This window comes from Camelus bactrianus, chromosome 32 (assembly GCF_048773025.1).
Source record: "Camelus bactrianus isolate YW-2024 breed Bactrian camel chromosome 32, ASM4877302v1, whole genome shotgun sequence".
NCBI classification, from domain to species: Eukaryota; Metazoa; Chordata; class Mammalia; order Artiodactyla; family Camelidae; genus Camelus; species Camelus bactrianus.
Window position 1 is genome coordinate 20857043 of NC_133570.1, and position 14084 is coordinate 20871126.

The 14084-nt window shown below is 42.2% G+C and overlaps 1 protein-coding gene across 10 annotated transcripts in view; it reads left to right on the plus strand.

The window, feature by feature from the left end:
* The first annotated feature begins 2839 nt into the window (after positions 1–2839).
* Positions 2840–14084, plus strand: part of DEPDC5 (DEP domain containing 5, GATOR1 subcomplex subunit) — an 88898-nt gene continuing 77653 nt past the window's right edge. For 3 of the 10 annotated variants that reach the window (XM_074356672.1, XM_074356674.1, XM_074356673.1), the window contains exons 1-7: positions 2840–3050; positions 3733–3856; positions 7291–7378; positions 7774–7820; positions 9109–9194; positions 9855–9938; positions 10941–10990. In XM_074356672.1, coding sequence (XP_074212773.1) covers positions 3799–3856; positions 7291–7378; positions 7774–7820; positions 9109–9194; positions 9855–9938; positions 10941–10990 — 413 coding nt within the window. In that variant the 5' untranslated portion in view covers positions 2840–3050; positions 3733–3798. Of the gene's footprint in view, positions 3051–3732; positions 3857–7290; positions 7379–7773; positions 7821–9108; positions 9195–9854; positions 9939–10940; positions 10991–14084 lie in introns of those variants that run through there. The other 7 variants (XR_012503713.1, XM_074356664.1, XM_074356666.1 and 4 more) reach the window with 4 other exon arrangements.

Sequence of the window (14084 nt, forward strand, 5' to 3'; positions counted from 1 at the left end):
GTCCCGCCCCCGCGGCGCGCGCGCGCACTCCTAGGTGCGGCTCTTCCCGCTTGGGACCTCCCTCCTTCGGCTAGCTCACGCGGCCCTCTGCCCCACCCCTAAAGCCCGGGCTCTTAAAGGGGAACGCACCTTTGGACTCGTCTCCTGCTGAGCCTCCCGCCCACGATCTGACTCCACTGCTCCCACCCTGGTCTCGTTTCTTTTTCTGGCCGAATGGCTGCAGTCCTCCTGGCCTCCTAGCTTCTGCCTTGGCAGTCCAGGAGATCTTTTTATAACTGGAATCAGTGTTTTAGATCATCATTCCCCTGCTCCTTCTCCTCGAAACAGCATCTTGTTTTAATTTCTTCGTAGCTGTAACACTGGCTGAAATTGCCGGTTCATCTATTTATTGACTTATTTATCATGTCCCTCCTACCCTTGTCTGTTCTGTTTACAGAACATCACCTAGAGCAGTGTCCTGCACAAGCAGACATTCAACAGATACTTGAAGGAAGGAAAAGAATATTTATTCAAGGGGGAATTGAGAAGGTCCAGAGAATGCAATCAACTTGCCCCAAAACACACAGCCTTGTGTTAGAAATTGGTGGTTTCTGACTAGAGAGCTAAAGTTTGAAGGTTCTGGGGGATTTTAATTCTGTCTTTGAACCAGTCAAAATGTGGACCATTTTATCTGAGATAAGTGTTGTCCCAGCTTTAGTTAGGGGCTGAAGATATACAAACCCAAAGGCTAGCTCCATTGTTTACAGCCTGTCCATATATGGTCCACATACATACACAGTTCACATATAGGATAATACAGATGCTGTTGGGATGAATCAACTAAAAATTCACTTTAAAACATTTCTACATTTATCATACTCAAGTCCTCAAGTTTTTTTCTCAGGCAACTACATGCTTATAGAAGGGGACCTGAGAAACCCAGTATTACTGGTTTGTCTTTTGCCTCAGGCGCTAATGTGACTGCATACACAGCACCATTATTGATTTCATATTTATTTTTAATGATGTTTATTTAAAAATGATATTTATTTTTAAAATTATATTTTGTTCTTCATGGATTTTTTGTATTATTCTATTTCAAAAAATAACATTATTATTTATCTTGCTGTGTTTTTTGGCACCCCTTTAACATTTTGTGCCCTAAGTAAGGCAAGTTTCTCATTAGCCTCATCCACCGCACCCTGGTCCTAGCCTTGCTCCTAGCTCTGTTTTAAGCACAAAAGGATCCCGAAGAAGTATCATACATATCATTCAACCCACTAAAAGTTGAGGAAAGCCAGTTTCCTGACAAATTCCATGCTTTTGGTGAGTCAATAACACCCTAAATGTAACATGTCCCTCAAACACCTTGTGAAGGAGGAAGAACACATAGTGTTTATTCCCAGCGGTCAGGGGAGAAGAGAATTACCTTGTGCAAAGTCACACAGCTAAAAGCAGACAGTCCTGCAGGTCGTTGGAGCACAGGACCGTAGAACCAAAAGCATTGGGCCCCCAGCCTGGGAGCTACCGGTGCCAGCCTTCTGTAAACGTTACCGGCTTTAGACAATTTTTAAGATCTCAAAATTTGTCAAGATATTTTACAAATTTTTGCCTGATTGAAAAGTGAAATAATTGCATTTCTAAGTTATGACAGCAAAGATGGACATCTCTCAGGAGGACTCAAATTCCCCAGGGAGGGAGAGTCCCATTAGCTGTGTGAGAGGGAAGGACTTCCCACCAGCCACTGAAAAAACAGCCTGGGGGATTTGGGCTTGTCTCTCGAACTGGCAACCGAAAAATGTCCTTTACATTTAACGTTTTATCCCTGAAAATCTTGCAACTTTTGCAGTCTGCTTGATAACATGCTTTTCTTTACCATTAAAAATTCCAATTATTTCTTTATATCGAATCCTGAAATAAAAGCACAGGTGCTTACGGAAGCTCTGGCCGCAGCCCACTCCCCTCACCCACTCCCCAGTCTCTGTGGTATGCGATGCTTCTTTCAACATTCACAAAACTCCTGAAAACCGTAGGTCAAGCAGCTGGAGCTGGCAACTTGCCAGGAGCCCTCGGCCATCTTCAGGCACTGTCCACAGAGCTCTGATTTTTTTTTTTTTCCCCTAAGAAGATGTCCCGACAGATATGGGCTTAGTCTGAGTCCTTGGTTGAGACATGAGGTTGCTGGTTAAACGCTCAGCCTTCGGAGCCAGGTTGGATCCAGCTGGGTCAGGATCCGTCCCTGCTTCCTTCGGAGGAGTTTTTCGTGTCCTCAGCCTGTTTCCCTGTCTGTGAAGTAGGATAGCACCTGCCACCTCCTAGGGAAGCCTGTGAAAGCTACGGTAGCTATTTCTAATAACCAGAGAGGCACGCAACGCCACTCGGGATTTGGAAGTCTCTGACGAGCCCCCCAAGGCGGATACTTTCCAGCATCGCACTAGGTCGCACGTGCTCGGTCCTTTGCATTTTACAGAAGTTCTCCCAGAAACCCTATTTTGTGCATCTCAGCAGCCCTGTGAGGTCAGGCGAGGGTCCATAACATCGTTTACAGATGCGGGGACACTCGCCCGAGTTGGCCCTGCTGGGGACGTTACTAGGTAGCAAGCGAACCTCCTGGGCTCGGATCTGTTTCGGAACCTCTGGGACGAAACGGATTTCCCTTCCGGGAGAGGCGGCCATCAGGCTCGGTAGCGGGAAACGCCGGGGATGCGGAAAAGGGGTGGGGCGTCCCGACCCGCAGGCCGCAAGCGAGGCCCCGCCCCCGGCGCGAGCCCCGGATGGGGAAGTGGCGCGGACACCGAGACGAGGCGGAGGCCGAGCCAGAGCGGCCCGGGGCGGGGGGTGGAGTGGGTGGGAAGGGGGTGGTGCCCCGGGGCGGAGCCATCGGAGCGGCGCGGGTTCTCAGGTGAGCGCTCCGTGGACGCGGCGGGCGGGCCAGCGCCGGGAGCTCACGCACCGGATCCGCGCCGGCTGCGCGGGCGTAGGCGGAGCGTACGGAGGAGTCGCGGGGGCCCTGGCCGGGGTCCGGCCCTCGGGTCTCCGGCCTCAGGCGGGAAGGGGCTCCGGAGCTGCGGGTGAGTGGAGCTGACCGCCAGGGCCCGGGTTTGGGAATAAGGCGGGAGGGGGCCGTGGATAGGTTCGAATCCTGACGCCACCTCCAGCCCGCTGTGTGACCTTAGGCAAGTGCCTCCCCGTCTCTGATCCTCAGTGGCCTCAGCTGTGAAATGAGGGGGTGCGGGGAGGAACTGCTGAGAGTTTGTGCAGATGGAGGTTTGGGGAAGGAACCCGTGCCTTCCTCTTATTTACACTCTCCTTGCCCGGAACATCGACGGCGAAACGTCGACAGTGGAAGTGCCTCCCATCTCTGAGGGACCTTAGACAAGTTCCTTGCTCTGGCCCTCACTTTCCTCATCTGCAGAAGGAGTGTGCCTAACCTCTTTTAAGACCTCTCTAATATTTGGGTGTTACTGGTTTAGATAGAGGCAATGTAATGAGTGCTTCATTCATTACAAATTTTCCCTTTAAGGGTGTGATAAAGTATCTGCTCGGAGGTTGGACTAGACCCTGGCCCGAATTCCCTTTCCTTCCCAGATTCGTTGGTTCTGTTTGTTCTCCATGCTTCCTGGTTATTAGAGGAATCATGCAAGGGTTGCTGCCACCTCTCTGCTGAGCAACAGCAATATTTTCACTGCCCTAAAATCTAAAAGCAGTTGCAAGGGAATGTCTCACATTCCAGCCTTTTTGTTTGTGTTTCAGTGGCAGGGAGGCAAAATGATTTCTCTCCCCCAAGCCTGGAACAGCTGAAGGAAACAACAGTACAAGATGAGAACCACAAAGGTCTACAAACTCGTCATCCACAAGAAGGGCTTTGGGGGCAGTGGTCAGTATCGATTGTTCTTTGGGGGTTGTGTAAGTTTGCTGAGGTTCTGGTGTGTCCTATACCTTGAAAATTACACACTGGCTTGTGTGACAGTCGAGGCTAGCCAAGCAACTTAACTGAGTGAAGCAGCAGGTGAAATACCGTAGTAGGGAGGGTAGGACAGGAGACACAGGGTCCTTCCAGAAGTATTTGCATTTTGCATTTTAAGGAACGTTGTGAATATTGCCAGTTTACTATGCTTTATTTGCTTGTATTTTTTATTACGTATATATTGTGTATGTCCCATAAAATTTCAGTCGGCACTGGCTTGGCAGATGAGAAAACATGTTCCGTGAGAGAGAAGTAGTAGATATACGTAAGACAGGTATGATCAAAGCATGAACCTTTGCCTGGCTCCGAGGCGCAGTGAGAAGGGGCAGGATACAGCATGTTGTCCCCCATTAAACAAGAATCGGCTGTGAGCTCTGCCTCTAACTTTCCCTGTGACCTTGGACAGGCCTCTAGTTTACCTTAACTACAAATTCAAGCATTTTAGAATGGTTTCTCCATTTCTCTTAGCACCCTGAATCTATAAATCTGCAGGATAGGAAAATACCTCCTCGTAAGTTTTTTTTCTTTCTTTCTGTCCTAACAACCTAATTTGCTTCAGAAATTGGAGTTAACAACCCAATGAGTATTTTAAAAATTTGCATTTGAATATGCATTTGCTCCTCTGTTATATATGTATAAGCCTCCCAAAGACAAGGATGGCCAAAAATGGAAAAGAATAGTTTCTGTATCACAAGGTCTGATGGGGATAAGTGAAATGATGTATGTAAAGTATTCAGCAGAGTACCAGGCTTCTTCCAACTGCTCAGTAAATGTAGCCATTGTAATTCCCAGGACAAGGATATACCAGGCATCGCTATATTTAAAACTCAATTTCTGCTGAAACCACAGTCTGTTGTTAACACTGGACTTTGTATGCAGTTGAGGCTGCTGAAGTTTGTGGAGCAGAATTGAAGAGACAACAGAAATAACTTTTGACAGAGGAAAAGATACAGTATGTATAGTGTATATACAATGTACATGAGTCTGCTGTTTCCTGTGTACAAGACAAAGGTAGCTGGGTGCTGTAGCCAGTGTGCTGCAGGACTGTGAAGAAAAAAAGAATCCGACAATATTACCCAGCCGAAAAAAAGAATGAATACTACCATTTTCAGCAACATGGATGGACCTAGAGAATATTATGCTTAGTGAAGTATATCAGACCGAGAAAGAGAAAATACTATATGCTATCACTTACATGTGGAATATAGAAAAGAATTCAAATGAATGTATGTGCAAAGCAGAAATAAACTCACAAATGTGTCCTTACCAAAGGGGAGAAGGAATGGAGAAGAGACAAATTAGGTGTTTGGTATTAACAGATACAAATTACTATGTATAAAATAGATAAACAGCAAGGATATACTATATAGCACGAGGAATTACACCTATTATCTTGTAATAACCTCTAATGGAATAGAATCTGCAAAAATACTGAATCACTATGCTGTACACCAGAAACTAACACAATCTTTTAAATCAACTATACTTAAAATAATAAAGTAAAATAATTAAAAAAATACATCCAACAAATACTTATTAGGTACATAATGTACCAAACATAAAGATCATGACAAAGTCCGTTGTCCCTAAGGAGCTTTTGGCTTGATGAGACAGACATGCAAAAAGGAAATGACAAAACAAAGCAGGATGGAATATAGGTTCAGGGAGCTTAATTCAGACAGTGGAAGTTAGGAAAAGGCTTCGTAGAGGATTTGGCATACATGTGTCGACGGAAACAATATACAAAAACAAGCAAACAAAAAAACCACTGTGGGATTAACCCAGTGCTTTGCTTTCCTGGGCTGAACTTTTGTTGGGTCTGATTATATTAAAATTCTGGATATACTTATTTGTCATGGTTTTAGCATAATTAAAGGCCATGTCTTTCCCTAAAAATTAAAACGGGGGAAAAAACCGTCCAATCTTTATGATTCTGGGTTTGTTATATTTGAAAGAGTTTGCCCCCACCCTCAGTGGGGGGCAGAGGTAGATAAACACAGGAAAACATCTCCTCCCTATGTTTTAAGAGTCTCATTGGAGCCTACCATGAACTGAAATCTGAAGTTTTTCTCTGATCAGGTGCTGCCCTCCCAGATCCAGGACATGTTATTTGGCTTGTTTTTCATGAGGTCTGAGAGCTGGTGTGCTTTATGGACCCTGGACTAGTAATCAGTCCTGGCTAGACTGTCACTGGCTATCTACCCTTTGGCAAGTTGCTATATCTCCTAGGTTGTTTCCTTGCTTCTGTTAGAACCAAAGGTTTATTGTGAGGGCCACATGAAGACAGTATTTTGAGAAGTTCTTTGAACACCGTATAAATAGAAGGAATGGTGCTGTCTCTGTGGGACCCAGCTGTTTTGTTCCCAGGATATACCAGATACATGTCATTGGAGGGAGTGAAGGATCGTCTAAGAGGCCTAATTCCCAGAGAGTAAGGGTTGCTTTTTCCCTGGGAGCAGGGGCCTGCAGACAAAGGTACCTGGACAGTGTCCCTCCCACTCAGCAGCTCACTCGCTCCGGATCCCGGTGCTAATTCTGTAGTCGAGCTGAATCCCAGTTTTAGATGGAACCTCATCTGTGAGCTGGAGTTGTAATACCAACCTGCTGGGGTTGTCAGGACCCAGCATGAGAATAGACACAGCAACCTGTCACCCAAGTGACTTGTTTTCGGAGGGGAGGGTACAGCTCAGTGGTAGAGGGTGTGCTTAGCATGCATGAGGTCCTGGGTTCAATCCCCCGTACCTTCGTTAACAAACAAACAAACCTATTACCTTCCTCCCCAAATAGTAAAAAACAATCGAATTACCTCCCTCCCCCACCTCTCCCTCCAATAAAGCAAGGATAAAATACTGGGCTTTAAAAAGAAAAAAAAAAAGAGGAAAAAAGAGAATAAGAAAAAAATTAAAGTTTAAGAAATAATGTGACTGTATAGATTGTCAAGTTAAAAAATATTTAAAAGAAAACCACATACATATGTAAATTTAAACCACGTACATATATAAATATAAACCACATACATATATCTGTATGTAGAATTTGTAAAGCAGACCGCCATATCCAATCCCTAAAATATATTTATCTTTTTTTTTTTAATTGAAGTATGGTCAATTACAGTGTACCAATCTCTGTTGTCCCAGTCTTGCATATACATACATATGTTTGTTTTCAAAAATATATTTATCTTTGAGCCTTGGAAATAAGCTCAGTCAGAGAAAGAATATAAAATTCTGGGTTGTAGATATCTGTTGCCTTTAAAAGGTAAGTGGACCTAAACAAACAAACAAACAAACAAAAAAACCCCAAGTGAGTGGTTATCTACCTGAGATCACTGAATTGTCTTTCAGATGATGAGCTAGTCGTGAACCCCAAGGTGTTTCCTCACATCAAGCTTGGGGACATTGTGGAGATTGCTCACCCCAACGATGAGTACAGGTGAGCGTTGGACTAGGCTCAAGGGAACTCACTGGGCCACCTGCTGGTTCCAAATGAGGTTTTGTCTAAGGGGCTTGAAGGGGAACACAGCTCTTTGCGTTTGGATAAAAATGCCCCAGCCCTCTAGGACGTGATAAACCAATCACCTTTCAAAAAGTGGTCCATTCTTCCTGTATTTAAAGCTGAGATGACAACTCTGTGAACAATTCTGTAGCGTTTATCCATTTCCTGGAGGACAGTGCAGAGCTTCCTTCTAAGGGAACTTTCTCCCATTGTCGTGCTTCCTTCAGTTACAGTCAGTCCAGTATGATGTTTGTCTTTTGTGGGCAGTGAGGAAAACTGGTTAGTTGCTGCTGACAACATCCCAAATCTTTGTTGCTTTTTCCCCCCCCCAGCCCTCTGCTTTTGCAGGTCAAATCACTTAAGGAGGATTTGCAGAAAGGTAAGAATTCCATCTCTCTTCTCTAAGATTTTTACACTTTACTGTTTTAGAAACTGTAAGAAACCCCTCTTCTCAATCGCAGGGAATGAGAGCACAATACTCCTTATCAAATTCTGTTCCTGCTAAAACAATAAAAATCATCAGATAGCAAAACTGCCAAGGAATCTCATTTCTCAGCATTTTGAAGGCACTGAAAAAAAATCTGTATTTAGAGTCAAGAGGAACGTTAATCTGAATAGATGAAGCTTTACACTTGTTGGCAAAGCATGCTTTGCTCAATATTATATTTTTTCACAAAATGTTGAGTGCCTATTTTGGGTTGGAGCAAGGGAGGACTGGATATTGTAGATTACCTCCCACTTGTGCAAGGCGCTGTTTGTTATCTGTCTTTCTTGGTCTTCCCACTAACTCTCTTTTATAATTTTATTTATTTTTATTTGAGGGGGAGGTAATTAGGTTTATTTGGTTCTTATTTTTAATGGAGGTACCGGGGATTGAACCCAGGACCTTGTGCATGCTAAACACGCACTCTACCACTGAGCGACATCCTCCTCCCCCGCTAACTCTTGGGTAAGCAAGGAAACTTTGTCTCAGTAGGATGAATTGGCTTCGCTGGAGTAAGTGAAGGAGCCGGAGCAGTGATTCTCATTACTCATTCTGGATCCAAATCCTTTCTTCCTTCCCCTAGTGACTGTACCATGCTGAACAAGGAACTAAAATGTTAACTGACAGCAAATAAAGTAATTCCTTAAATGGCAGTCGACAGACAAAAAAACCTAACTTGTAAAGGGATTTTGATGTTAACCACTTTTTAATATTTTAACTTGTTGGGAAAACATTCCATAAAACCCAGGTCTTGAGGGTCCTCCTTACCCTCACCTCCTGCCACCTGTTAAATTTCTTACTTACCAGACTTAAGGTCTCTTAAAAAGTTGATTTTTTCCTTAACTACCCCTGCTACTTTCATCCCAAAAGAGGAAGAATCTGTTTCCTTTTCTGAATTTTCACAACCCTTCTTTCTTACATTGCTTCTTAAATTCTTCTCTTTCTCTCTCTGTATCTCTGTCCGATTCTCTCATTTTTTAATTACTTGGATTCAGGTCGTATTTTGCCTGAAAAGCAGAGAACTCTCTAAATTTCAAGCTTCTAGAAGGCAAAGGATATGTCTCACCCTTGGCAAAGGATCAAGCTTGTGTTGTTTGTTGACTGTCTTGAGTATTTATACATTAGACTATATTTACCTGATTTTTCAAAATGTGTTATCTGATCCAGATTTCGTCTGTTTCAGAAACAATCAGTGTGGACCAGACTGTGACTCAAGTGTTCCGACTAAGACCTTATCAAGATGTGTATGTGAATGTTGTGGACCCTAAGGTGTGTCTTTGTTCTGGATTTGACTATCTTTTGGGGAATGATTAACACCCTTCTTCAACACTGGGTCTCTAAGGAAATAATGAGTTACTTAAGTGTAGTGTTAGACTATTAAATACGTGGTCATATGTAGGTTATATGACCATTTAGGTTATAGGTAGGTTGTAGCCTGCATTTAAAGCCCTCCCTCGTTTTTAAAAGCTTGTCCTAAAAAGGGTCTGCATGTTTATGTGTGTTTGTGAAGCTGAACATAAAATTTTGTAGTAAAATACTGAAATTTCTTTGCATATTCTCATTTTTCTTTGAGAAATGATGCTATAAAATTTAGAGGCAAAAATCACTGTCCAAGAGATATTATTGACATTATCAAGGAAAATGAAGCCACAGCTCGTTGTGTTTGTGTGTAAAAGTCAGAATCAGTACTCTGGTACCCTTTGCCCTGAACCATGATACAGCGGCTGTAGTATCTGTTGTAGACTGATCGGTACTCGAAAGCCTTTAGCTGGATAAAATTCTGTTTGTCAGGGTTCTGCTATTAAATGGTCTTCCAGGAGTTGACTTTTTTGTCAAAAGGTTTTCCTGTGTTGAGTGTGAATTGCCTTATGACTGTAAAGTGTGGCAGAGTAATGCAGAGAGATGTTTTTGATTGATTATCCCTTTTAGGATGTGACCCTTGACCTCGTGGAATTAACCTTTAAGGATCAATATATTGGCCGTGGGGATATGTGGCGGCTAAAGAAAAGTTTGGTAAGATGTGGCTTTAAAAGTGCATTACTTTTTTACTTTTCCCATTATGTTGATAATCCACGTTCACCCTGGAGATTTGGGAGATCTGGTAGGGAGAAGAGGATAAAATCATTGCTAATTCCAGTAGCACAGAAGAATTATTGAAAACATATCATTTGTCTTTTTTAACTTTTTTTTTTTCAATAGTTTCTTTCCTCCTTTTTTTTTTCCTTAATGGAGGTACTGGGGATTGAACCCAGTGTTTTGGGTTTGAATAGGAATTTATAGTATTATTTTACATTTGAACTGGACTTTAGTTTTCAGATTTTTACCTGATCTCATTTACTCCTCACATCTCCTGTGGACAGGCGTTTATTACCCCTGATTTATAGATGTGAGAGCTGAGATGATAGCCCAAGACCTGAAAGCTCGTCGATACTGGGCTAGAACCCAGATTCTGTTGCTTCCAAGTTAGACAGCTTTTTGCTTTACCCTCCTCCCATTTTTCCTTGTTTATTTATTTTTAATTAACATTTTCTACTTAAAATGATCAGGTCATCAGAATTGTGAACTGGGGCTGAAAATTCTCCTTTTGGGCTTTTTGAATATTATGAAACAACAGATTACAGGTAGAATTTCCATATGGTGTGTATTTTCTGAAAAAAAAAATCTTTGCTCATTTTTTATTTGGTGGAAGAGGGCTTCACTCTCTAAAATGAGGAGTAAGTGTTCCATGTGTAAATGTAGTTTTGGATGCAAACATATTTCAAGATAAGTGTTATCAGTGAAGCTGGCCACTTATTATCCACCTGGCTTTGACTGTAGTTCACACTTGCCAAACTCTGGAGATCCTACTGTCATACCTGCCCCAGTGGGTTTTCCTCTGGGATAAACCTGTTACTCCCATGTTAATTGAACTTTGGGTTATTAGAAGAGACTAGAGCCAGGAGACTTTCTTTGTGACCTTTTATGGCGTGATGTGTTGTTGAATCTCTCTCTCTCTCCCCCTCTCTCTTCCCTTAGGTCAGCACATGTGCCTATATCACTCAGAAGGTGGAATTTGCTGGCATCAGGTAAATACTATATCACTCTTGATTTACCAGCTTGTAAACGGGAGTAGGATCTAGTGCAGTAATTGCACTACAGATAGTGTTTGAGGTGCATGGGAGTCTGTATAATGAAATACATGGTAGCTTAAAACATTAGGTGGTTGTAACAAACCCCCAAACCCCACAATGCACTAGCGCAGTATTAAGGTGGGCGGGCATTGCTGGGCCGCCTGGTGTTCTCTAACAAAGACGGTCTACACTCACAATCTTAGAACTGGAAAAAGCCTTAGATGAATATGTATTTAATCAAACCTGCCTGTTTTATAGATTAAGAAAAAAAAAAGTCACTTTCTTTTCCTAACTTCACGAAGAAAGGCAAATTTCAAAAAAAAAAGGTGCTCTGGGCCTTGTATAAGAAACAAATAGTCATAATAAATTATTAAAGAATTTCTTTGTCATTTAGTCTTTTACTCTGGTAATTTAGTCAACAGTTAAGGACTTAGACAGTTTCATTACCTTGAGGCTCTGCCTGGGAAACATTATCTTTCCTTAAAGAGAAACATTTTTATTTTCTCTGAGTAAATTCACAATGTATTCTTAAAAAAAAACCCCAAAAAACAAAAAACCAAAAACCTCCAAAATCAATATTTTAAAAAATTAAAGAAATTTTTAAAAGAAAAATATTGCACTGATATCTATCTCCTAACGATTAGTAGGCTGCTTTTTTAAAATTTGAACTTAGATAAGTCAGAGAAAGACAAAGACTGTATGATATCACTTGTATGTGGAATCTAAAAAACATAACCAACTACTGACTATAACAAAAAAGAAGCAGACTCAGATACAAACTATTGGTTACCAGTGGAGAGAGGGAAAGATAGGCATGGGGGCTAAGAGGTACAAACTACAATGTGTAAAATCAGCTGCAAGGGTATACTGTACAACGCTGTGAATACAGCCAATATTTTATAATACCCATAAGTGGAGTAGAACCTTTAAAAATTATGAATCACTGTAGTATATACTTGTAACATATAATATAATATTATATACAAACTATACTTCAGTAAAAAATAAATATTAAAAAAATTGAATTTAGAAACCTACTCTATTTAATATCATTGTGAAGAGATCCCATTTTCCCAGGTACAGTTTTGGGGACTGCCAACTAGCTACTGGTTTTATTTTTTGTTGTTTCTTTTTTTTTTAGGTTTTTTGTTTTTTTTTTTTTTTTACTTAAGTTTTTTTTCTGACTCACACTCCAGAGGGAGCAATACTGAGTAACTTCTGGCTCTGCCTTCCCAGCTGTACGGGAGCAGACAGATCTGTTTGAGAATCACACTTAAAGCTCATGGGAGCATGCAGTTTGGTGTTTTCCTGCTCGATCCGCCTCCCTGCAAAGGAGCTTCTGGAATCTTCTCTGATGAGCTCTGATTCTGTGGTGGCCGTTCTCTTAACACATCTGCCCTGATTGTAGAATTAATATGATCAAATACCCCTTGTTCAGCACTACTAGGGATCAGGCAAATGCTAAGTGTTTTACATATGAAGCATGCTCAGGGGAGACAGTCTGAAAAACAGAATAAAGAAGCAGAGGAAAAAGACATATTACTACTCAGAAGCAACCACTGTAAACATAGTTCTGTCAAAATATTCTGTACTTTTTCCCCTTTTAGCTTGAGACCATATAGTAGGTTTAATTTTATATACTGTTAAAAAAAATCCCTCTAAAACCTGTTTTTATACTTGAAAAATACATATTTATTTTAGAAAATTTGGATAACACATATAAAGAAGAAAGTTTAGAATAGTGTAAAAGCCAGCCACCTACAGATAACTGCTGTTAAGTTTTGGTGCAACCTTCCAATACTTTATTTTCACATGGACACGCACGCACACACGCATGTTTACTCAGATGATGATACCGTGTATACTATTTCGTATCCTTTTTTCTGCTTAAAAGCCTAGATACGTTTCCGGTGAAGTTAAAACTCCTTGTAAGCATTATTTTAATGGTTCCATGAAATTCTGTTGTCTGGATTCAGCATCATGTACTTAACTGGTCTGCCATGGCTGGACACTTAGGTTGTTCAAAGGTGGGTTAATGTAAATGACACTGCAGTGACCATACTTTGCACTTACTTTAACTTTTTATTCACAGGATGATGAAATTTAGTTGTAAAGGATAGTGCAGGTCCCTGACCCTCAACAGCTCATTTGATAGGAAAGTGACCTGCCCAAGAAGTCCCTCCATAGATGAAGGCCCAGTGCCCACCCACTCCCCCCATCATCTTCATCCTGGTCTAGGGCTTGGTCTCGGGTTGTGTTCTGGAGGGGTGTGGATTTTGCAGTTGCATCTGTCAGTGGGATTTCTTTCTCCTTTGAGCCTGTAGAAAACAGAGGGGGCCTGTCTTGGGGCCATGCTCAGTTCCTGTTTGGATAAGGGCAGGTTACAGGCTGAGGAGCAAAGGTCAAGACTGCATTTGTGTGTGTGTGTGTGTGTGTGTGTGTATTTCATAGAGAACCATTTCCATAGGAAGGTTGATAACTGTCTGGCGGCTCACCAAGTCCTCTCCTTTACAGAATCTCACTGGATCTTCCCAGGGGCTCTGGAAGAGGGATCGGGCAGGATTCTTATTAACCACATTTACCAATTTTTTTTTTTTTTTTGACTGAGGCTCAGGAAGGTGATGGCTTGACCTCCATAGGGAGTGGAGGCTCAGGACTCTAAGCCCCAGTTTTTTAACACCGCTTTGTCTGTACACCCTAGTAGAAGTTGGAGAAGGAGCTCGTTTTAGAGGTCTGGTTAATGTAGCATTCAGTAGCTTGTGTGCAGAGTACTTCCTCATAGATCATGGGAACATCAGATCGTTCCTTATAATGTTAAAGGAAAGGAGGTCCCTTTCCAGGTCAGGCTTGCTGTCATTGTCCACTCACAGACGGACCTGGGCGAAGGAATGCCAGGAAGCACCCCTCTTGGTGAAAGCAGAGCTGGGGCCCTGAGAAGTGTATTTGAAGAGCATGGGCTTGGTCCTTCCATCTTCATTTTACAGATGGGAGGGAGGCCCAGGGAGGCTGGCTGATTGTTGTTTCCCAGGTAGCCTGAGCTGCAACTCAT